Source organism: Phyllostomus discolor, chromosome 9 (assembly GCF_004126475.2).
Source record: "Phyllostomus discolor isolate MPI-MPIP mPhyDis1 chromosome 9, mPhyDis1.pri.v3, whole genome shotgun sequence".
In the NCBI taxonomy this organism is placed as follows: domain Eukaryota; kingdom Metazoa; phylum Chordata; class Mammalia; order Chiroptera; family Phyllostomidae; genus Phyllostomus; species Phyllostomus discolor.
This window is the reverse complement of record NC_040911.2, coordinates 85,802,982-85,828,671: the sequence shown is the minus strand read 5'-3', so window position 1 is coordinate 85,828,671 and position 25,690 is coordinate 85,802,982. Positions and strand designations below refer to the sequence as shown.

The following is a 25,690-nucleotide window of genomic DNA, read 5'->3' as shown; positions in this document are numbered from 1 at the left end:
ACTAAAGAAGATAATAGTTACACCTTGTGAGGGTCTGAGAATTAAATGATAACATACATAAAGGGAAGTCCTCAACTCTGGGGGCCCATGTTCCATCTCAGACCAACTAAATCAGAAACTTGAGGTGGGGCCAGGGCGCCAGGGTTTTCTCAGCAGTCCCCACATGGGCTCTAACGAGCATCCCGGGTTAACCACCGAAGGAAAGCGCCTCCTGGCTTAGAACAGTGTTCATACTTAAAGGTCTTCCAAACCACACCCACAGCATCACCTCTCTGTAGGTCATATATAGTTTCTATTGTAACAACAATAAAGTGTCTTTTTTTAAAGGTGATTCTTCTGGTACTGCTACAGCTTGATTTTTTCAGTTTTGGACATTATTAACCGACTAGCCACTTGAGTACGGATTTCATTTTTTTAACCTCTACTTCCAACCCACCACAGACACACTCCCAATTCCTTCTCCTTCCATCCCCCCAAATTCTGTTACAGCAACAGTCGGCATTGACAGTGTTCAGTGCGGATACTTATCACAGCTGAATCTAATGGTTCAGATTCTGAGAATCTTTTTATTTTCCTGAAAAAGTTTGATGTTTTTTCTTAACTGCCTTATTTATTCATGTGCTGTTTCTTATGTAATTATTTCTAATTCAACCTCAAACTTTCTTCTTATTGTATAAATATTTTATAAATTTAATTTTCTTGAAGAAAATCTCCAGGAATCTTCTGGGCTATTCCAGTCTGAATCGGCTGCTTTCAAGGCTTGCTATACCCCTATTCCTTGGGAACCCCCTCACTGTCCTAGGGATCCCTTTCCACACTCTTTCTTGAGTTAGTTCCTGTTTCATCAATTCTTTGCCTTTCACCTTCTGGTTTACTTCCCTGTATTGGGATTTATCCTTCCCAAATACAGTAGACACCACAACAAAGGGTAGATGGGAGGTGTTATTTCATGAAAAAATTGTGGGTTGTTAAGCTAACACTTGTTTTTTTTTTTTTTTTTTTAGATTTTATTTATTTTTAGAGAGGGAAGGGGGGGGAGAGAAACATCAATGTGTGGTTGCTGGGGGCCATAGCCTGCAACCCAGGCATGTGCCCTGACTGGGAATCGAACCTGCGATGCTTTGGTTCGCAGCCCGAGCTCAATCCACTGAGCCACGCCAGCCAGGGCACTAACACTTGTTTTAGTTAAGTATAGAATTCTAAGTAATTTTTCTTCAGATTTGTATTCTTTCTTTTAAAAATATTTAAAAGAATCAGTATCAGCCATATATATATATATATATATTTAAAGACTTTATTTATTTACTTTCAGAGAGAGAGGAAGGGAAAAGAAAGAGAGGGAGAGAAACATCAGTGTGAGACAGATACACTCATCGTTTCCTCTCGCACGCCCCCAACCAGGGACCTCGCCTGCAGCCCAGGCATGTGCCCAACCAGGAAGTGAACCGGTGATCTTTTGGTTCCTAGGCTGCCACTCAATCCACTGAACCACATCAGCCAGGGCTATATTTCATTATTTTAAATGGGTGAAGTAATAATGCCATTCAGTCTCTAGTTAATTTCTCTCAAATCATCAGAAGACTTAAATACTAAATACTTAAATTAAAATTCACCAGGGGCTTCTGCAAAACTCAAAAACATTCAAAACATGAAAACATGAATTACCTAACTATTTGCAAGTCCTTGATAAGCGTGTGTTATGCCTCAAAATACTATTCAGTATAGGTCAGTACTACTCAAAGTGCTGGTCTGCAAAATGTTTTTGTCCAAGAAGAGATATGGAACTTATGCCAGCATGCAAAACAACTATGTCTCTAAGCACACTGCTTAGTTTGGGGGACTGTTCTTACAGTGAAGCTAATGGAGTCCAGTACATGCTGGGGTAGGCTTCCCATACTATCACAGACCAGCATCAAGTAGTTTTGGAGTGGTTTTGGTTAACATTTTAAATAGTACACTTGTTTAGGATATGAATTATGCTTTCCTTCTAAACTACAACAATACTATTTAAAAAGCAGTGAAAAATATTCAATACACATAACATACATAGATATCCTAAAGTGACAATTTATCATCCCAGTTGTCCTCATCTGAGAGTGAGGAAGGTGCTAGTAACTATTATGACAGGATAACAGGCATAAACCGGGACTCTGCCAAGTAAACTGGAACATCGGTCAACCTAGCTGAACCCCCAAGCAAAGAGTGAGAAAGGGGAGTAAAGTTAACACAAGGCAAGGACTGCGATCCTGGCTGGAGAAGAGCTGACTCATGACTATATGCATCTCACTTTGTATTCACACAGACTCCTTGATGGAAGGTTTGTGGTTTGGATGGTGAACTTTGGATACATTTCTGCTAGTTGTCACAGGTATTCTCTGATATCTTATTGTGCTAGATACTCCACACAATGCTGCTAATCTATGGTTGGTTCAAGAGTCACTTCTGTGGATGAGGTGGGGGAGTGGGATGCCAATGTCTTGCACCAGTTTTTTTGGTAGTCTTTTTGAGGTTAACAGCTGTCTCCTGTGGAACAGGCTAGGTCTGTTACAGAGATTCATTCCCCCTTGTGAGACCTGGGAGCCTGAAGTGGGTGGGCAGGGAAAGAGCCTCATCACAGATGGCCTCTCATTTATCTTTGTCTTTGGATATGGTACCTTTTCAGTTATTAGGTGAATGTGATGACCACTTTGCAGAAAACAGATGTGGCACCCTGGATGTACCCTGCATTGAGAGAACAGTTGCTGCTTCAGGCTGGGAAAAGGGAAGATGGGACAACCCAGCTTGGTATAGTAAAACTTTTTGTAACAGCCTCCAGCAAGGGGTTGATAAATGACATGTTCCTGATGGGGACTGGGAAAAAGACGAGGGAAAAGCGGGGCAAACACACACAGGGCTACTGTGAGGGACACTGCATTTTGCCACGCATAGTGGGCTCCCATGGTTCAGCACTACCCATGTGTAATGCTCATCCCTTATTTTTTCATCAAAAATTTGGGCAAAAAAAGTGCACATTATACATGGCAATATACGGTAAATGTGATATATGAGAAAGCACCTAGTACATTCGTGTAGGCTGAATTTAATAACCAAATACTCTTTGATCATCATTTTTAGCATGTGTATAGAGAGTTAAAAATAGAACGAAATTAAAAATATTTTCATTCTTCATGAGGAAGACAATTATTTCTTGAACATGTCAGGTACCGAGTCTTTGACATATGAGGTCTGTCTGGAAAACCTCCAGCCATTATTAATATAATGAGAAAGGTCTGCATTGATGTAATCTGGTAGCCAAGGAGAGCGGACTGGAATGCACATATGTGAACAATGATGATTTCACTGTACTAATCAGTGGGGGTGATAGATGCTGTTGAGTAGCATGTATACTGTGTGGCTGTTGCATTTAAAATGACTGAGTGAGTAGAGCACAAATCAGCATCAAATTTTGCATTAAGCTTAAACATTCCTCCACAGAAACTACTGAGATGATTCAGAAGGCTGCAGCTACGGGCAACTGGTGATTGGCAGCTTCATCACAGCAATGTGCCCGCTCATGCATTACGTGTTATGCAGAGCTTTCTAGTGAAACATCAAATCACCCACGTTGACTCAGCTCCCCTACAGCCCAGATTTGGTGCCCTGTGACTTCTAGCTTTTCCCCCAAACTAAAGTCACCTTTGAAAAGGAAGCTGTTGATGAGATTCAGGAAAATATGGCGGGGCAGTTGATGGCAATTAGGAGAACTGTCCCAGAGTGCCTACTTCGCAGGGTACTAGGTGTTGTTGTCCTTTGTACAATGTTCCTTGTATCTTCTTCAATAAATGTCTCTATTTTGCATGGTACTTGGCTGGATAATTTCTGAACAGATCTCATATTTTATTATCTATGCTTCATAATCATCTAGATCTTTCTAACTCTACATTCCAGCACCATCGTCCTTTCGAGTAACACATAGCAAGTTGGCCTTGCCCCCTTACCATTGCTGAGAGAGTCTGCGCTCCCAGGACTGTGCTGCCTAGAGGCCAGTTCGCTCCCTGTCTTCCTCATCTCTGTGTTTTCATTGTATCGTCTTTTCCAGTAGTTGAGTTCCTCACGATCTGATTCCTGGCAGCGCCGCAGAACTGCCATGGAGCGCCTCGTCTTCTCTACCATTTCCATGATGCAGTTCAGGGCCTGACCAGAGAGGAAGTCGGGTCGTTGATGAGATGAGGATGTTCAAACACCAACATGGCAAATCAAGGACAGGTAAACAAAATATATAAAGAACGAAGGTTTAAGTATCTTACAGATTAAGCAATAACAAGTTTACATTTTAAAGCCTTTCTTACCACTTCTTTTAAAATAGATATATTTGTATATACAAATACACATACCCCATTTATTTTTTGTTTGGATTTCAAATTAACACTTTGGATTCTTCAAGGTTGGAGCAGCCAGAGTCTCATTGTAATATGGCCCTTTCAAGGCTACAGTGAAACCACATTATATATCTGCTTAAAGACATCTGATAAAGCTGGAGATTTATTAAAAATGCAATCAGAAATAATGTTCAGAGACAGTATCACTCAAGATGGAGAAAGTTAACTGTGTGTACATTTTAATTAACTACTACCCTTTTAGTGAGAAGGGAAGCCTTCTCTTATGATGGGAGGGGAACCTGGGGTTACATTCTGTACTAGTATGCCAATTCTCATTCCTTTTTGGAGACGTTCCATTTACATAATGCTTCCTATATGCCAGGTGCTACGATTAGCACCTTACGTATTACAACCCACCAGTGAATGCAAATACAGCATTTCTTTTAATAAAAAAAGAATATATATATTTATTTATTTTCAGAGAGAGGGGAAAGGAGGGAGAAAGAGAGGGAGAGAAACATCAATGTGTAGTTGTCTCTCGAATGCCCTCAAATGGGGACCTGGTTTGCAACTCAGGCAAGTGCCCTGACTGGGAATCAAATCAGCCGCATTTTGGTTCACAGACTGGCACTCAATCTACTGAGCCATAACAGTCAGGGTGATAAAAGGGAATATATTTTGACACACAATATTTTATTAGTTTCAGGTGTACAACATAATGACTTGACACTTATACACCTTATGAAGGGATCATCATCATGTCTAGCAACCATCTGATACCATATAAGGTTATCACAATATTATTGACTATATTCTCCATGCTGTATATTATGTCCACATGATATTTATTTTATAATTGGAAGTTTGTACCTCTTAATCCCCCCTTACCTTTTTTACCCACCCCCTACCCTAACCCCTCCTCTCTGGCAACCATCAGTAGGTTCTCTGTACCTGTGAGTTGCTCCCTGTTTTCTGTTGTTTGTGCATTTATGTTGTTTTGGATTATTTTTTTTTGGATTCCACATGAGTGAAATCATATAGTATTTGTCTTTCTCTGTCTGACTTATTTAACTTTAGCATAATATCCTCTAAGTCCACTTGTGTGTTGCAAATAGCTAGATTTTGTTCTTTTTTATGGTTGCGTTAAAAAAAAGAGGAATGGATTTAATGGATTATTTTTTAAGTTATAAAAATTCAGGCTAAAAATGATGAAGCAACTTACCCATCACACAATGGTAGAATGTGGCCAAGCTGGGACCTAAACTCACAAACCTCTATTACACGACTTTACTTGGTTATGACTTAAAGTGATCACCCCAACACAAAGATTTGGGAGTTACTCTTAGTGCTTAGCTGGGGGAGTAGTAGATAGATCAGCTTTTATAGCCAAGACACTGTAGATCTGGTTAAGTTCACTGGAAACATACATATTCTATTACTATTGGTAATATTAAGATTTAAAAGTAATAAATAGGAAAATTATATACTAAAGATTCTTACATGATCAAGATGTTTCCATTCATCAGCCCATTCCCTTTCTGTCAAACGGTGGTCTACCAACTCATCTTGATAGCCTCCATTTAGACCTATTAGAAATTAAGATTAAGTTTAAAGATAGTGTGAAGAATATAGTAAGTAGAATTCTATTAAGTAAACACACTGCATTCATACCAGCTATGCACATACTTACTAAGGCAATGATTCATAACAGAGGGTGGGACCCACGAAATGACAGAAAAACCAAAAAAACTACTGAGAGTATATTTACAAACTCACATACACTGATTATGAAAGACCTCCCCTCCAAAAAAAAGAAAAAGAAAAAAAGAAAAAGAAAAAAAAAGAAAAGAAAAACAGGTTTGTGTCACTTACTAAGATTGTGGTGTCTATCACGAACTTCTCGGTGTTCTAGCATCTTGTTGGGTTCGCGATACAGGTGGGAAGTTGCGATATCCTCTAAGGTGTAGTGCTGAAGAGGTGGAGGTGTGGGGTGGAACTGGCCCCCGGGGTTCATAAGGGGCACAGTGAGGGCGGGACTGTGCCGAGGAGCAGGGCTGATTGTGCATACTCTCTTGGCGGGAGGCTCCGGAGGAATTGGATCTCTTTCAAAACTGCTTTCTTCCCTCCTGTGCAAGAATGGGAAGTATATATGAGTCTACCGACAAGTGTTCATGCAAACATGTCTTGGAGCATCTACTCTGTGCTATGTATGTATTGTGCTACCGACTTTCACAAACAGGAAGACTATAAGGAAAGGTTTGACATAAGGCATGTGAACTGTCTTCAGAGGCCAGAGAGATAACGGAAATTACCAATTTATTCCAGCAGGAAATGAGAAGTCAAATTCATCCACAATAAGGTAGGAACATCTAAACTTCATGAAGCAAACTGAGAGATTGAGGAGATGATGACACTTTCTTACATGATTAAGAATATGATACTGTGGAGGTCAGTTATTGAAAACAATTCTCCACATGGGAGAAAAAAGACTCAATAATTAATAACACTTGTGAATTGGTAGGGCTTTTAGTCATTTAACTTCAGTTATAACAATTTTCCACTGTTGTTAAAATATTGCTTCCTCGACAAACCATAAAATATTATGGTAGACACTCATACTCAAATTTCCAGAATAACTTAATATAATTTCAGTCTTCAAAGTAATGGTGATTCATTAGCAATTACCAATAATTAATTATTATGCTTTCATAAAACCTCACACAGCAGTCCTGACCAGTGTGTCTCTAGTTGGGTGGGCACTGTCCTGCAAAGGAAAACGTCACTGGTTTGAGTTTCAGGGCACACGTCTGGGTTGCGGTTCGATCCCTGGTTGGGGCACGTACGGTTGCAACCCATCCATGTTTCTGTCTCACACCCATGTTTCCCTCCCTTTCCTTTTCCCTCTCTCTAAAAATAAGTAACAAACAAAATCTTTTAAGAAAAGCTCAAACAAAAAACCCCTCACATATCAGAAAAAATGCCTCGGGCAGATTATTTCTCATGGTTCCCGAGCCGCGGACACACAGAATGCTCTAGAGCAGCTTCTCGCCAGAGGCACACGGAGTCATCTGAAAAGTTTTTGAAATGTACTCGTGTCTGGTAGCTACACCTATAGATTTGAGAAGCATTCTGTTGCCTGAGATTGGGACAGAACAATACTAACCTTAGAATTCTGAGTCTATACCTATAATATAACCAATCAAATATTAAATCAAAAATTAAATCAGTAAGCAAATATTATTTCACAGGCAAAGGGGAAGCTCAGAATGGTTCCAAACAGAAAGGACGACCAAGCTCTTTACCGCTCACCTTTCTGGACTGGGCCTCTTGCCATTTCCATGCACTTCCATGAGCAGCTCAGAGGAGTCAGCAGGTGAGGCGATACTTGTGTTGAGCAGAAGGTGTTCGTGCTGAGCCAGGTACTGGGATGGGGTCTGCTTGGCGGCCCTCGCACAGTGCAGCAGTTCTCGCTGCAGCAGGGGCAGGTTGGCCTTGAAAAGAAAAGGCAGGGTCTGGGCGGCAGTGTTCCCAGTGCTGGGCCCCACACAACAGGGCCCGGCACCTCAAAAGGCTTTCGCAGACAAGATAACGTAAGACCGAAGCCCTTCTTTCCTTCTGTCTGATTTTTTCATGTGCCTCTGTGAGTAACTCGACACCTATTACACTGAACAGGAAAGGCTCGTCTCTTGTCCTCACAAAATTTAAGTCCCCTAAGGAAGACAATGTGCTTTCTTCACCTTTGTGGCCTAATACAGAGTTAAACAGAGCTCAATAAAGGTTTGTTGAACATAATAATTTAAAACATTTTTGAAGACTTTGGTCAGTTATAGAATCAATGTGCCTTCATGTGAGCAGGAGGCATTCACCTCCATCTGTCATTACAAGGCCTGGTTTCTCTGAGTGCTGTTTAACCTTCCCTTCACATTCTTTATGAGAACCACCATGGAATTCTGGAAACGGTGATTACTCTAGCTTGGCTGGAACATGAGTTTTGGAAAAAAAACAAAACAAAACAAAAATCGGGAATGGCTGCAATGAAGCCTTAGACTGGGGTCTGAGGACACAGGTAACCCATGGGCAGAACTGACTTCTTGGTGTGGCGTCCTCACTGGGCACATTTCTTTCTTTTGTAAAAGGACAATTGATTATGTATTGATTATTTTTCCTTCTCAAACCGAGAAAACTTTTAATGTGGACAAATCATTAAAAAACCCCATATACTCTCACCTGAACTCTAATTCCTTCATATATAAATGTAGTTTGCTCATATTCCTTTATTAAATAAATAAGGCAGGCATTATATTTCCACCCCACGTTTACAAACAACACAGACTGAGCCCATAACAGAAGTCTTTATTCCAATGGAAACAGATGAGCAAGTGAAAGGCAAGCAGTCATCCCTTCAGCAAGGGTTAATTTATTAGGCACCATAATTAGTGACTGTTTTAAAGCAGAAATAAATCAACAAAAACCCAAATGCTAGCCACAAACTGCCATAACAACCTACCTCATGCTGTTTTCCAAAATAACACAGTTAAGAATAGGGAATTTGATGATATAAGATACTTTTTAAGTCTGTTCTATAATCTCAATCTGTAGCAACTGTAAAAACTTAATTGAAAAAATACCATGCCAGATCCTTACATCTGTGATGTGTATGTACCCTTTGATGAATTATTTTTTAAAAAGAGCTAATTCTTTCCTAATGACACAAATTTCACAAATCCTTCTTGATTCCGGAGTCTTAGGGAAAATAACCGTTTACTAGCTCTGACATACAGAAAACAGACCAAGAAAGAACTAGCACATCTGTTTAAAGGCTAAACAAGGCGCCACAGACAGCTCTGAGGGGCTGAGGCTTCAACGCTGTCAGAACAGCACTGTATCGCAGGCCACGCACCCGTGCATTCTCCTGTACGTCTGCCGTGCTCTGACTGAAAGGGTTTTTAAAAACCAGTACAGTACTTCTGTAGGGTGATCCATCTTCTTGATATTATGATTAGGCAGATATTTAGGCTTTGTGGGTTAAGAGGCAAAATTGAAGGTATTGTGTGGACAGTCATATACAAGATAGAAAAAGAATTTTCGAGTATTGTACTGATAAAAGAGAAAATATTAAAAAAATTTAGTACAGTTTTTTTTGTAATATCAGGCTAATAAAAAGAATGGAATTCATTTGGCAAGGGGATAGATTAAGAAAAGCAATGTAATTGGGATTCAAAGTTAGTGTCCCCTTAATATCAAACCAATTACAAATGTTCACTGGTAAAGCTAATTCTCTCCAGGGCTGTATAAAACCACACGGTGGTCTGGATTTGGGTCACAGGCATCTGAACTCTAGCTGATGTGGAGCACATTAGTATCTGGCTATAGTCTTTCACTGCCTTTAAGCTATGCACAATTCTGTATACTACAGATAGGTAATAACAATGCAAAATAACTGTTGTCCATGGACTTGCATAAAATTATGTCCAGTACAGGTTCAATGGACTTTCCTTACCCACCGTAGACAAAGCCCGTTATACCTCTGTGTGCCCGTTCCTATCAACAATCCTGACCTATAAATGTGTGTTCTTTGGGCTCTCCCCCAAACTGGTTCTAACACCTTACTCACTAATGAGTTAAATAAAATCTTTGATACAGGTTCATTTTTTTTTTCTCTGTGAGTCATAATGATACCTGTTTTGGAAAATTATTGCTGAATAGGAAAAAATAGTAACTTTTCAGTGGAAAAGCATTACAGACACAGGCTTTACCAAGTGATCAGAGTCAACACCAAATTATGAGACTAATTAACAGAGATGTCTCTTGGCAGCATCAGTGATATCTTACCTGCCCTTTGCTGCCTAAAACGTGTAACTCGATTCTCAACATGAGGAAGTATTAGAAAAATCCAAATTGAGGTCCATCTTAAAAATTAACCATCTTGTACTCTTAGTGGGGCATTTGGTAAAATATGAACAAGGTCTACAGTAAGTGTTTTATCAATGTTAATTTCCTGATTTGATAATTATACAAAAGTAATTTTTTAAAAATATTTTTTTTAGAGAGAGCAGGAGGGAGGGAGAAAAGAGAGGGAGAGAAACACTGATCAGTTGCCTCTTGCCTGCCCCCAACCAGGGACGTGGCCTGCAACTCAGGCAGGCATGTGTCCTGACTGGGCATCAAAACAGTGACATTTCAGTCCGTGGGGTGATGCCCAACCCATTAGGCCACACCAGCCAGGGCTACGCTAAAGTAATGTGATGCACCATGTCTGTAGCTTACTTTCAAACGTTTCTGAGGAAAAAATTAAATCTAAAGACAAAGAATAATATGCAGATGTGGTAAAATATTAATATATGGAGAACCTGAGTGAAGGGTACGGAAATTTTCTCATACCCTTTTTTAACTTTTCTGTGAGCATAACATTATTTCAAAAGAAAGATTTTTAAAAGGAGTATATTACATATAAACCTAACACTGTCTTACTTATCACTGGACTAGTTTGTCCATGGCACTGACCTTGTTCATCTTAGACTGTCAGCTAAAAAAAATGACAGCAGCCAACAAAACAGTAGCCGTTTGGTGTGAATCAAAACTATACCTATTTTTTTTGTGAGAATGGCAAAAAAGATTATTTTTTGGTGTGTCACAGAATTTATTCGTTAGTTTGTATGTGCCATGAGATAGAAAAGGTTGAAAACAGCTGCCTCAAGGTACAAAGGCCTCTGCTTTGTCTGACAGCCTCCTCTCAGCGCACTCATCATCCTCTGGCCACGGCTCTGTGAAGAGCCCAGCCTCCACGCCACCCCTGCACCTCCGGCCCACTCACCTCCTCCCCCACTCTCTCCTTTCTCCTGTGTGTCACCAGCAGACTCTGCATACAGACCAACACTCAAGGCCTCTGCAATTCTCATCAAGTATAAGAATCACCTGCAAACTGCACTCACATTTCTCTAGCAGCCCCAACGAAAATAAAGATATGAAAACGTGCAAGCTGCCCCAATTCGGTTCACAGCACAGGGATCAGCAGCAGATCTTTGAGGAAATGTTAAGATAAAAAATTATATTCAGTAATTCTCTCATAAAAATTACCTTGAGGAATGGAATCACAAAAGGACGAAGAGGAAAGTTTGTAGCTTCTTGGAGCTTGCAATGGAATTCTTCAATTGTTACTGTTGAGTTCTGAAAAGAGAAATAACCTTGTTCAACCTCTGAAACTAGACACTGTCTTACATAAATCCCTTTTAAATCATAAAGAAAAGGTTAATTCCAAGAGCACTACTGTGAACTCAGATCCTTCTCAAAGGTTAACCAAATTGTTTCCTTTATAAAAGAAATTCGGCCTCCTTGATTTTTTCTCTACTACCCCAAATCTAAATTCCCCTCTATGTCCAGCAGACTGGGTTGCAGAATAGGGCACCGCTTTCTTCACCACTCTTGACAACAGGTACTCAGGCCCCTTGTACTGCAGGATTCATGGCAAGTCACCTCAGGCATAGGAAACCAAGCTTGTAACTCTTCCAGTTGAACAGATCCTGATCAGTCTAAAATGTCAACTAAAAGACTCAAGCCAGAGCTGCATTATTTTTTTTAAAGATTTATTTATTCTTAGAGAGAAGGGAAGGGAGAGATAAACAGAGGGAGAGAAATATTAAAGTATGGTTGCCTCTCATGGGCCTAGCCCACAATCCAGGCATGAGCCCTGACTGGGAATCAAACCAGAGACCCTTTGGTTCATAGCCTGGCTCGCAATCCCCTTAGCCACACCAGCTAGGACATGAGCTGCATTTCTTTAGAAGTTCTTTTCTTCATAGGTTCTGCCTACATACTAGCACTAGTTCCCCAAATCTTCTAAATTCAAAGTAAAAAACAAACAAAAAAACAAACAAACAAACAAACAAACCCACCCAAAAGGGAATTTCTGCCTTGAACGGTTGTTTGCAAATAAGAGCATCACCAAACAGGTGGACTTCCACTGGTAGCTATTAGTATTCTCAGGAAAGTTATTAGCATTTCCTCTGTCCCCCCGCCCCCCGCAAAGTCTGACTTAAAACTAGAATTCTCAGTTCCTCTGCTAAAGGGAATGTACAAATAAAGATACTGTATCTTCTCCAAGTACACAAAATACTTTTATTTCAATTCCCCCAAACACAGTACAATTACAAAAGAAGTTTAAAAAAACAACAACAAAATAAACAAAAAACTTGGCATTAATCTGAATTTTTGATCCCCCTGAGAACAATCATCACTTCTGGGATTTTTACAAAATCTTCAAGTGTTCAAAAATGTAACATGTACCATACAAATTCTTCATCAGTACCATACTGCTTCTTAACAATAAGAAATGGCAAACACATAGGTCCACCAATAAAAAACTGCATTAAAAATTATAATACAGTCATGACTCAGAATTCATATGAATTAATGAGGAAAGGTGCCTATAAAATACTTTAAATGAAAACTCAAAAACAGAACAGTCTATTTTACAAAAATCTAATAAAACTCGTACATACAAACATAGTATTTTAACTATCTGGAAGGACAATTATAACAGTAGTTATTTCTGGGTGTGAAATTATGTTGGATATTCCAAATATATCAATATTCAGTAAAAATAAAATTATTTTCCTTAAGGGAAAAAGAGTGTATCAGATTCAACCATGTTAAATAAAAATATTTGAATAGTTTAGCTCATTTCATACTAAAAATTCCTTTAAACTTTAAGTACCTGTTTTAAGTACATGACACTTGTATAATGTAACCAAAGGAATCAATATTCAGGAATAAAAATTAAGTGTAAGAGAATGATATTCTTTCCCTACTACAGTAAGTTCAAATAGGTCTTGAAAGATAAAAGCAAGTAAATGTATGGAAAGACTGTATGAATGACTAAGTTTTCATGGATAGACAAAGGGTGAAAAGAATAACCTGCATGGCACAGAGAAAGAGTGACTTAGGCCAGTGAAACTGACTCAGGGCTATTGGTAGTAAAGACACAAGGCAATCCTCTCTGAGACTGATGATAAGCGACTGTTCTTTTATCCTTCTCATTCAATTAATTAATAAATAAAAGCATGATTCTCTTTCCCCTAAGAACTCACAGTCTAGTGCAGTGATTTTCAACCTTTTTTATCTTATGGCACACATAAACTAATGACTAAAATTCTGTGGTACACGTGCGCGCGTGCGCATGCACGCGCACACACACACACACACGCACACGAGGTCTTTTTTGCCAATCTAATAACAACAATAATAAGCATTATTTTGATTCAGTCACACTGGATGGCTATTGCTGTGTTGGCTGCTGTCATTTTTTGTTTGTTTGTTTGTTTTTAAGAAAGAGGGGAATGCAGAGAGAAAGAAGGAGAGAAACATGGATTGGTTGCTTCCCATACCATACATGCCCCAATGGGGGATCGAATCAACAGCCTTTCTTATGGGACTTCGCTCCAACTGAACCATACTGGCCAGGACAGCTGCTGTCATTTTTTAATTTGACAGTTTAAGGGAAAAGAGGTCAGTGCTCCTGGCTAAATAGGTATTGCATGTTTTAAGAATTCTTGCGGCACACTGTGGTCTAGTGGGAAAACAGATAAACAAGCTCTTCATTGTAATATGATCAAGGTATACATGTGCAGGACTCTACCAGTACACAGAGAAGACATGTTTCAATCAGACTTTGCAGGACAAGGAAGGATTACAGAAATGTCACCTGAAGAAGTGAAGACACAGCCTTGGGAAAAATGCTTTTGACAGACAGGAGAATGTAAAAAGGCATATTTGTCAGAGGATCTGGTCTCTGGATCGCAAGGGCAACACCTATAGTGGTCTTAGAAGACAATGGGTATAGATAGGTGACCAAATAAAACTTATTCTTTTAAAATTGACATAATAATCACAGCAAGTTGTGAAAATGGTTTCCGTGCATCCTCCACCCAGATTCCCCTAATGGTTACATTTCATACACTTAAAGTATAATATCAAAACTAGGAAAATTAGGGTTTACAGGAACAAATTTGGAAGACACATGGACAAAAACTAGGGGTGGGGGGTGATGGGGGGAAGAGGGGAGGGTTGGGTGGGTGGGCTGGAATGGGAGTAGGTGGGAGAAAACTGTACTTCAACAATGATTAAAATAAAATTAAAAAAAATTAAAAACAAAAAAAACAAACTAGGAAACTAATGTTGGTAAAACGTGTGTTTAGTTCTATTATCATTTTATTGTATTCATGTAAACCACTGCTGCAATCAAAATACAAAAATGTAGAAATTTTATCTACCTTTATCCTCCTGGGTTTATAATGTAATTGTCTTAAATATTTCCTGCATATACACTGACAACAATATTAGACAATTCTATAATTTTTACTTTAACCACAATACATAATTTAGAAAACTCAAGAGGAGAAGGAAAGTCTATTGTATTTACTTTTCCACTTTTCTTTGATCCATCCTGATATTTCACAATTCTTTCTTTATTAGCAGGGGTGGTGCCCCACCAGGCTGAGACAAGGGCCCCGCGTCCTCCGATGGAACCCTTTGATGGGTGGTTACTCACCCTGCCAGACACGTGGCTGCCTGCCTGACAAATGACATGGAGACCAAGTGATCTGGGTACAGGGTTCCTTTTGTACCAAATGGTGAATCTGTAACAAATTGTCTGATTGGCACACACTTTTTTTTTTTTTTTAAAGATTTGGATATGGCAGTAGAGTGGGTAAGACAGCAGGATTTGATATTTAGATCTCAGTTCAAATCCTGCCTGGATCCCTGGCTAGCAGGGTGGTCCTAAGGGAAACATTCACTTTTAAAAAAAAATTATATTTTATCAATTATGCTATTACAGTTGTCCCAATTTTTTCCTGTTTTCCTCCTCCACCAGGACCCCCAACTCCTTCAGGCAATCCCCCTACCATTGGATCAATGGAAGAATGAATAAGCAAAATGTCATATATACATATGATAGAATATCATTCAGCCATAAAACAGAAAATTCTGACACATGCTACAACATAGACAAACCTTAAGGATATTGTGCAAAATGAAATTATAAGCCACCCAGGTGTACTCTCCCTTCTGGGGGCACAAGCCCATGCCTGGGCCTTTCCCTTACTCTCTCCTGAGCTCCAAGGACCCTTCTTTTGCTTCTGTATCTTGTTTCCTGAGCCCATGCAGCCCAGATGACTCACTTCTATTGCCTCTGTTACTTTCTAAATAAACTTTGTCTTATAATAAGGGAGAGAGCTCGCGTGCGCACGCAGCCATAAAAAGACAAATACTGTATGATTCCACTAACATGAGAAACCCAGATTAGTCAAGTAGAATGGTGGTTGACAGGAGCTGGGGGGAAGGAAGGAATGAGGATTTATTGTTTAATAGCACAGTTTCAGTTTTACAAGATGAAAGAGCGCTGGCTCTGGCCAGATAGCTTATTTGGTTAGAGCTTCATCCCAATACACCAAGGTTGTGGGTTTGATCCCTGTCAGGGCACACACAGGACTGAACCAATGATGCATCAATAAATGGAAAAACAAGTAAGCATCCCTCTGTCTCTGAAATCAGTTTTCTAAAAAAGATTTCTGGAGGTAGAATAGTAGTGATAGTTATACAACAATGAATATATTAGATATCATTGAATTAGACACTTTAAAATGGTTGAGATAGTAAATTTTATGTGTATTTTACCACCTCCTAATGATACCAACATTTTTTTAAATTAAAAAAGAAAAAGAAAAAAAAAAAGAAGGTTAACCCAAGCATTGCTATTTAAAAGAGACAACTGGCACCCTGGCTGGTGTGGTTCAGTTGGTTGGAGCGTTGTCCCATTGACAGTACGGTCGGTCGTGGGCTCAATTCTCTGCTGGGGCACATGCCTAGGAGGGGGTTTTGGTCCCAGCAGGGGCACGCATAGTCAGAAAATGTGTGAGGCAACCAACCAATGCTTCTCTCCCACATCGACGCATCTTTCCCTCCCCCTTTCCCTCTCTCTAAAGTCAGTGACCATGTCCTTGGGAGAGAATAAAGAAATAAAAGAAGAAATAAATAAATAAAAGAGACAACTGGCTACATCTACATATACTTTCATGGCTAAAAAAAGATGCATGGTTTTAATTTGGGGGGTAGGCAAATGAGGCCTCTTATTTTTTTCTTTTACTATTGAAATTATCTTTAGGTGCAGACTCTACTTAAAGTAATTTGTTGTTGGAACTGGCATAATATTCTGATGTCTGCTTTGCTTCCAATCAATTTCAAACTCATTTAGACATTTATGGCCAATTTTATTAGTCTAGATCCAATAAGATTTGTCCCATAATAGTCAAAATTTGACCAATAAACACTTTTTTTTTTTCAAAACAAAAATCTTTCCCTACCTGATGAGCGTGCTTCGCTATGTCTGGATCTATTTTTTGCAAATAGTATGCTTTATACTGAACACTGGTCTCTTTCTGGGAGTCTGCAATTTGCTAAGTACTGGGCAGAGAGTGCCTATGTGTCCAGACCACAGTAAAAACTTTGGGCACTGAGTCCCCAATACGCTGCCCTGGGCAGAAACATTGCACACACACTTCTACATTTTCACTGCTGGTGTAAGAGTGAGCTCTGTGTGACCAAGCATAGGAAATCTGTACATGGGTTCCTACAGATTCCAACTGTGTCTCTCTCCTTTATGATCCAATTGTGTATCCTTATTATCCCTCTGCAACAAATCTTAGTTGTGAGCATGACGATGGGCCAGGTGCTTGGAATTCTTCTGGTGAATCTCAGAACATGGGGTTACAAAAAGTATAAATTGTGGTATATCCTACAATAAAACATAGCAATGAAAATGAACAATTTACAGTTATATGAAACAACAGAGGTTGAATGTCAAATAATTAAACCACCACTTACTGCATTTTGCCTTGCACAAAAGTTGTTTTTTCCACACTACATTAAGACTGATTTAAGGTAGCAGTTCTTAACTTTTTAGTCTCAGAATCCTTCTAATGTATTTGGGTTGCCCTCTATCAACCACTAACCATATCAGAAATTAAAACTGAGAATCTGAAAAATATTAATCCATTATAAAATAACTATACTTTTACCAAAAAAATATAGTGAGAAGAATGGCACTGTTGTTACAGTTTTGCAAATCTCTTTCATATCTAACTTAATAAGATACAGCTGTGTTCACCAAGACGCTTCTGCGTCTAATCTGTTGCAACATTCTATATCACGCAGCCTCTAGAAAATTCCATCATATACTCACGAGAGTAAGAGTTAAAAGGCAAGTAACATCTTAGTATGATTATGAAAATAATTTTTACCTCCTGGACTTTCTAATAGTCTGAGGGAATCCCAGGGGTCCCTGATTACACTCTGAGAACTGCAACATGAAAGAAAGTTTAACACTGTGATTCATCTTTACCACATATAGAGGCTAACATGCAAGAGCACGGGGTGGTTTTACTGGAGGTAAATCTTAAAGAATCCAGTATGCAGACACCGGGAACTGGCAGAACTCCCCTTATATAAACTGTGAATCAAACCCTACCCTGCTTACTGTCCCTGTCAGAAAGTTACTCCCTTATACCAGAAGTTCACCATACTCTGCACAGTACCTTAAAAACTCTAAAGAAACTATTTGCATGATGAGTTGAAGAACATAATCCATTTGATACTATTTATTCAGACTGTGAAATTTACAATTTCACAAATTATTCTTCTGAAAATTAAAGTTGCTACTTTTCCTTTCTCTCTGGCTGGGAAACAATGTACTAGACACTGAATATATTAAACAAAGTCTGGAATTAATTTGGTTGAACCTTAGTGACCTGATGAAACTCAGTTTTAAGACATATTCAAAGCTGCTTAATGGCCCTGACAAGTGTGGCTCAGTTGGCTGGGCGTTGTCCCACAAAACCAAAGGTCATCAGTTCAATTCCTGGTCACGATACATGCTTGGGTTGTGGGGACGTGTGGGGGAAGTAACCAATCAATGTTTCTCTCCATCTCTTTTTCCTTCCCTTCCCATCTCTCTAAAAATAAATAAATAAAACAAGTTGTTTATTTTTTTTAAATAAAGCTGCTGAATGGGATTAAATCAACAGCATAGGAAATACTTAGGTAAACATTATAGATTTGTTTCTTTCATAAACACTTTTATACACAATTGAAATTCACAAATCAACAGTTTTACACAAATTATGCTAGTCTGTATATTTATTAACGAATTAATTAATTCATTAATCTAGTCTGTAGATTTTGCCACATTGCTACAGGTATGGGAATGAGAAGAAATATGTACAACTTCTCTGCTGGCTTTGGTTCTGAGCCATATACTCAGTTAACCACTGACAGTGACGCTGTACTTACCACCAGCGCTAGAACAAGAGTCCGCACTTTCTCCCCAATCTCAGGTGAGATGTCATTGCCAAACTGTTGCAGAGTGGTGAGGAAGCGTTTTAACTTGCTGAGCTGCCGAGCACCACAAGTGGCTGGCAATTGTTGATTTGTTAGTGCAGATGATGTGGAAGAGGCAGGACCATTGCTGAATCGCTGTGGTGGTGATGGGGCACCATTCAGGGTAGGAGGAGAATGGTTGGTTCCATTGCTTACTGAAGAAAGCCAAAAAGAAAGACTCAGTTCTACGTGTAAAATACAAGAATCTTCAATTCATTCTTATTGTCTGCATTATCCTTCATTTATTCACTTCAATTTTGTAAAGCACATGTTAAAAAGAGTTATCAAGACACTGTTTCTGCCCAACAAGATTGCTATATAAGTGAAACCGACTACCAGGTAAAAAATAACAACAGAGTAACACGGAAGTGTTAAAACAGAAGAGCGGAGTGCTAGTAGAGCACAGAGAAGGGACATGTAACTCTACAGGTACCGTGGGCAGGTGTAGGTAGTTTTAAGGCTTCCTGTAACAGGTACTGCATGAGATGAGTTTGGGAGAACATATATTTCCAATGAATGGACACTCATGCCCACTTTTTATGTCATATCTTTCCAATCTTAGGGTCTCATGGAAGCTAATGCAGTCAATTAGGATGTAGGATGTGAACAAGACACACAGAAAACATAGAATTGTGTTACTGTGAAAAATGTTTTTTCTAGGTTATACGTTTAATGACCTAGACCTGCAGTAAGGAATATATCCCTTTGACCACTCAGAATATCCATGTCCCTCGGAGTCATATTATCTCTGCCTTGACAGTGCTAGATTAATACTGCCAGATTCTTGGTCACTCAATAAAGCATTTTTCTGGACACCACACAGCACACTCCAATTCTGTATTTCTGCACAAATTATGATCCATGTGATTAGTTCCAGTTTTTCTCTTTTCCTATTGTCCTTAGTAATTTTTTGCTAGTTTTAATTTGGAACATAGTCCTAGAACTATACTCTTCACAGCATTAGGAAAAAATTTCCCTTTTCACTGAACAGTGAAATAAAATTACCCAGTGCCTAAGAGTCATTAGATTTTTGCTTACTCATACTTTTCTAAGAAGCTAACCTATGTCTAAAAACAAGAAAAATTTTAAGTAAAAACTTAAGCCAAATTTAAAGAAACCAATCATTTAATCTTTACCTAACTTAGAAAACTGTCATTTACTTATATTTTGCTTAATGCCAACTTGTTCATCATGAAAAACCTTCCACTTCCCTTTTTGCTCCAAGCCAGTCACAGTTGCCTGACCATCACTATCCCCACACTTCCTGACTGACCTTTACTCGTATTTGATCTGTAAGCTCTGCTTCATCCTGTACAGATAACACCTGCATTGAGAAGATTCCTGGAGATCTGCGGATCCACGTTACAGTAAACCCTAGGTAATTTAGTAATTCTTCTCTGTGCTATACATGTTTCCATTATGTTACTTACCAAATTATACTTAGCTGCATTATCTTAATAGAGTTTACACTTTTTGATGAACTCTTATACATCTGAGTATACTAAAATTAGCTAAGCTTTGTAAATTGTGTATATGGTATATACATTAGAGCTTTGTTCAAAAGCTAGCAATGTTAAGTGTTCGGAAAAAATGCTGATAAATATGACTCAGTGCTTAAAAGATTGACAGGCTGAGGGAAAAAAAGGGGTGATTTCTCTTCTGTGTCTTCCATTGAAAAAGATCACCAGAGCTACTGGAAAAAAAGCTTAATCACTCAACCTTAGCAATCCAGAAAATTAGTTGCAGTGGCCTGCCATTTCTTTGTGTTCACAGAAAGGTCAATTGCCACTGGAGAGTGGCCCTTTTTTTAAGTAGCCCATTAAAATAATACATTATTGTGCTTTTAGCCACCCTGATGCCCAGACAAGCTTTTTTGCAGCCTCTTTACTAAAAGTGTATGATTATAATTTCTGAAATAAAGCACATCCACCCCCAAGTAGTCAAATACAGAGGTAAAAAGAACTAGATTTATACATACACATCCCAGTCATCTGTATCTTGAAATCTGAATGACAGCCTGGGTTAAATCTGTTTCATTTCTAGATGGTACTTATATCTAAGGATGTATCACTTTGAGACAGAAAATATATTTAGGAAAAAGGATATGAAAATGCATTTCTTTCACTCTCACTCAGACTGCTGCAGTTACCCATTCACTCAATTTCAATGTTTTAGAAAATAAAAATTAAATCTTTTTAAAAGCCGTACCTCTTAGATTCTCTTCTCTTTAAAAAAATGCAGGAAAAAAATGTTTGAGCAAAAGTAGTGTGCAAGCTTGTGCAATGGCATTTATTTATTTATTTATTTATTTTAAAGAATTTTATTTATTCATTTAGAGAAAGTAGAAGGGAGGGAGAAAGAGAGGGCAAGAAACATCAATATGTGGTTGTCTCTCACATGGCCCCACACTGGGGACCTGGCCTGCAACCCAGGCATATTCCCTGACTGGGAATCAAACTGGCGACCCTTTGATTTGCAGCCCGAGTGCAATCCACTGAGCTACATCAGCCAGGGCTGTGCAATGGCATTTAAATAAGGAAGTGCATGTAGTATCTAGGACAGTGCTCTGACATGCTATTTGGGTACTCCACAAATAGCAATTTTCTTCTGCTTTACCAGGTAAAATATCTGTAAGGATCAATGCGAACTAGAGGTAGCATGCATGGAAAAGCAGAACTCAAAAGCTAGACTTGTGTATGCATGCATGTTTGTATGTGTCTTTAGATTTTTAGATTTTAAATTGAGGGATTTTATTGGTTTTGTTCTTTCAGTATGGGTATAGGATTGAAATTGTTGAGTTTCTGGGTTTGTGGAAATTCAGCTTTGGTAGATACTGCCAAAACAATTTTCTTTTTTTTTTTTTTTTTTTAAGTATATTAAAGCTTTTATATTTTTCTTCATATATAATAAAAGTGGCAATTATATATAAGCAGAAGATAACATAATTTCAAGGAGTTTTGTTGTTATTCTTTAAAATTTTTAAAAAATTAACTTTCTTATTGAATTTATTGGACTTTTTGTTTTTTTTGTTTTTTTTGGTTTTTTTTTTAATTTTTAAATATATTTTATTGATTATGCTATTACAGTTGTCCCATTTCCCCCCTTCTCTCCCCTCCACCCTGTACCCCCTCCCACCCACATTTCCCCCTTTAGTTCATGTCCATGTGTCATATTTATGAGTTCTTTAGTTTCTATATTTCCCGTACTATTCTTGCCCTCCCCCTATCTATTTTCAACCTACATTCTATGCTACTTATTCTCTATACCTTTTCCCCCTCTCTCCTCCTCCCACCCTCCTGCTGCTAACCCTCCATGTGCCCTCCATTTCTGTGGTTCTGTTCCTGTTCTAATTATTTACTTAGTTTCTTTTGGTTTTGCTTTATATTTGTTGATATAAATATTGTTGTTGATATTTGTGAGTTTGCTGTCCTTTTACTATAGATGTCTTTTCTTTATCTTCTTTTCTTAGATAAGTCCCTTTAGCATTTCATAAAATAAGGGCTTGGTGATGATGAACTCCTTTAACTTGACCTTATCTGAGAAGCACTTTATCTGCCCTTCCATTCTAAATGAGAGCTTTGCTGGATAGAGCAATCTGGGATGTAGGTCCTTGTCTTTCATGACTTGGAATATTTCTTTCCAGCCCCTTCTTGCCTGTAAGGTCTCTTTGGAGAAATCAGCTGACAGTCTGATGGGAACTCCTTTGTAGGTGACTGTCCCCTTACCTCTTGCTGCTTCTAGGATTCTCTCCTTTGTTTTTACCTTGGCTAATGTAATGATGATGTGCCTTGGTGTGTTTCTTCTTGGGACCAACTTCTTTGGGGCTCTCTGAGCTTCTTGGATTTCTTGGAAGACTGTCCCCTTTGCCAGATTGGGGAAGTTCTCCTTTATTATTTGTTCAAATACGTGCTCAATCTGTTGCTTTTCCCCTTCCGATTCTGGTACCCCTATAATTCGGATATTGGAACGTTTAAAGGTGTCTTGGATGCTCTTAATCTTTTCCTCAATTTTTTGAATTCTTATTTCATCATGCTTTCCTGCTTGGTTGATTCTATCTTCCTTCTGGTCCACTGTATTGTTTTGAGACTCATATTCCTTCCTTTCACTATTGGCTCTCCTCCGCGAGTCTTCCTGCATCTGTTTTATGGTACTCTGTATTCTTTCATCTAAATTTCGTCCAAAATCCACCAGTTCCGTGAGCTTTCTGATCACCAGTGTTTTGAACTGCGCATCTGATAGATTGGCTAATTCTTGGTCGCTCAAAAGGATGAGTCCTGGGGGACTGATTTGCTCTGTTGAAACCATGTTTTTTTTTTTTTCCCCCCTGTCTCTCCTTTTTTTTTTTTTTTTTTTTTTTTTTCCGGTCTGGTTGCTCTTGTTACGGTGGGGGGCGGAGCCTTAGGTGCTCACCAGGGCTGGGCACCCCAGTCGCTAGATTGTGACGTTATATGTGGGGGCGGGAGCAGGAGCGGGCGGGAGAAAACAATGGCGGTAGTTCCGTTCTCCTGGACTCAGACCCTTTTCTGGGCTTCTGGGCCGCGAGTTCTGCCCTGGTCCTCAATCGCTGCCCCTCTGGGTCTGCCAGCCGCAGCTTGCGTACTCAGGGATCACCGCTGCCTTCTTGTGTGCCGGATGGCTTTTGCGCCGATTTCGCGCCAAACCTTCCCCCGACCTCCGCGTGCCGCCGACCCGAGCCAGCCCCGCGCCCGCCCGGCTCCTCTTCTCCTACCAGTCCGGATGAACGCGTCTACTTCAACTTCTTGGCTGCCCGACTTCCATTCAGATAAATCCTCTGCCGGATCTGGGTGTTATTCTGATAGTAAATTATTGTTGTAAATTATTGGTTTTCTAATCTTGGTTGTATGAGGAGGTACGGTGTGACCACCTATTCCTCCATCTTGCCGGAAGTCCCCCAAAACAATTTTCTCATACTTAATCTATGAGTGGTCAGGTGGCTCCACACATACTCACCAAAACTTGATACTCTTTTTTCACTTTGAACATTCTTGTGGGTGTATGTGGTATTGTGCTGGGTTTTAGTTTGCATTTCCTTGATGACTAGTAAAGTTGAACGCCTTAGATTTGTTGGCTAATATAATTCTTATTAACTGAATTGTGTCCCCCCCCAAATTCCTATGTTGAAGTTCTAACCTCTCAGTACCTCAAAATGTGACTATATTTGGAGATAGGATCTGTCAAGGTTAAATGAGGTCATATGGGTAGGCCCCTAATCCATTATGACTGTTGTCCTTATAAGAAGAGAAGGGACAACATAAATTCATGGGCACAGAGGAAAGGGCATGGAAGGATATAGCAAGAAGGTGGCTTTTGCAAGCCAAGAATAAAGGCCTCAGAAAAAAATATCAAACTTGTCGACACCTTGATCTTGGACTTCTGTCCTCTAGACCATGGCATTAGCAAAATAACGCAATAATTATTCTCCTTTTTGTAAGGAGACTTATCATGACAGTCCTGGAAAACTTTTGGACGTAATTTGATAATTTTATGAAACTTACTTTAATTCCTATCAATCAATATGATAATTTTAATTCACTATTTCAGAGTCAAAGAAATTGAAATAGCTACTTATCAGACAAAGTATGAAAAAAATATTGGGACCACTAAATTTCCAAGTGCCCAAATTAGCTAAGACCTATTCTCAGAGGGCAAAAGCAATTTATGAAATAACCAGATATACATTTCTGACATACGTATCCTTTTATCGCCATTTTGAAAATCTTGTGAATAGTATATGCAGAAGGCTTAATGGCAGTCAGTTGGTTAGATACAAATGTCACTCTGAACCATAAACCCAAGTAATTAAGAGGTCTCACATGCTGTAGGAGTAAATGACACTGGCCTAGGTCCTCCAGAATTTATTGGTGGAAGGGGTGGCATGGTGGGAGGTGAGGATCTTGACTGTATCTTCACTTCCACAGGCGATCCAGGCATTGCTGGCACCCTTTTCTCAGGACCAACTGTAGAGAATAAAAGAAATGGAGGTCAGTTTTCTATAAAGTTATAAAAATAGTGACAATAATTTGAAATACTGATATATTTTCCTAGAGGATTAAGAAGAAAATGCTTAGCCCTGGCTGGCGTAGCTCAGTGGATTGAGCGAGGGCTGCGAACCAAAGTGTCGCAGGTTTGATTCCCAGTCAGGGTACATGCCTGGGTTGCAGGCCATGACCCTCAGCAACCGCACATTGATGTTTCTCTCTCTCTCTTTCTCCTTCCCTTCCCTCTCTAAAAATAAATAAATAAAATCTTAAAAAAGAAAAGAAGAAAATGCTTAGTTTAATAGGCTGAATAGTGGTCCCCAGAAATATATCTACTTCTTACTCCCTTCAACTATAAATGTTTCCTTATTTGGAAAAAGGGTCTCTGAAACTGTAGTTAAGGATCTTGAGAGCAGATCTTCCTAGATTATCTGGTGGGCTTTAAACCCAATATGAATGAAACCCCAATAACAAGAGCTAAAGACACATACATAAAAGAAAGACTACGTGAAGACAGTCACACGGAGAGGAAGCAGTGTGACGATGGAGGCAGAGACTGAAATGGTGCATCTACAAGCTAAGAAATGCTAATGATCGTGAGCAACACAGGAAGCTACTAGGCAGAGAGGTATGGAATAGATGCTTCCTCTAAGGCCCCATGAAGGAATCAACCCTGATGATACCTTGATTTTGGACTCCTGGCCCCCTGAGCTGTGTGAGAAGATTGTTGTTTTAAGCTACCCAGTTTGTGGAACTTTGTTACAGCAATCCTAGAAAACTAAAACAAGGCAGCAAGGCCAAAGATTCACGAGACCAGAAAGTTAACGGTGAAGATAGTGGCTGAGAAAGAAAGAAACCAGGTTATAAACTCTGGTTATCTCAACTGCATTCTTTCTGAATTCC

The 25,690-nt window shown here is 39.2% G+C and overlaps 1 protein-coding gene across 2 annotated transcripts in view; it reads right to left on the bottom strand.

Moving 5' to 3' along the window:
- CBFA2T2 (CBFA2/RUNX1 partner transcriptional co-repressor 2) overlaps window positions 1–25,690 on the bottom strand; it is a 147,169-nt gene that overhangs the window by 15,353 nt on the left and 106,126 nt on the right. For both annotated transcript variants that reach the window (XM_028524523.2, XM_036009727.1), the window contains exons 2-8: window positions 24,623–24,766; window positions 18,702–18,943; window positions 11,436–11,525; window positions 7,668–7,849; window positions 6,231–6,484; window positions 5,859–5,944; window positions 3,978–4,173 (exon numbers count right to left, since the gene is read on the bottom strand). In XM_028524523.2, the coding sequence (XP_028380324.1) occupies window positions 3,978–4,173; window positions 5,859–5,944; window positions 6,231–6,484; window positions 7,668–7,849; window positions 11,436–11,525; window positions 18,702–18,943; window positions 24,623–24,766 (1,194 nt within the window). The remainder of the gene's footprint in view (window positions 1–3,977; window positions 4,174–5,858; window positions 5,945–6,230; window positions 6,485–7,667; window positions 7,850–11,435; window positions 11,526–18,701; window positions 18,944–24,622; window positions 24,767–25,690) is intronic.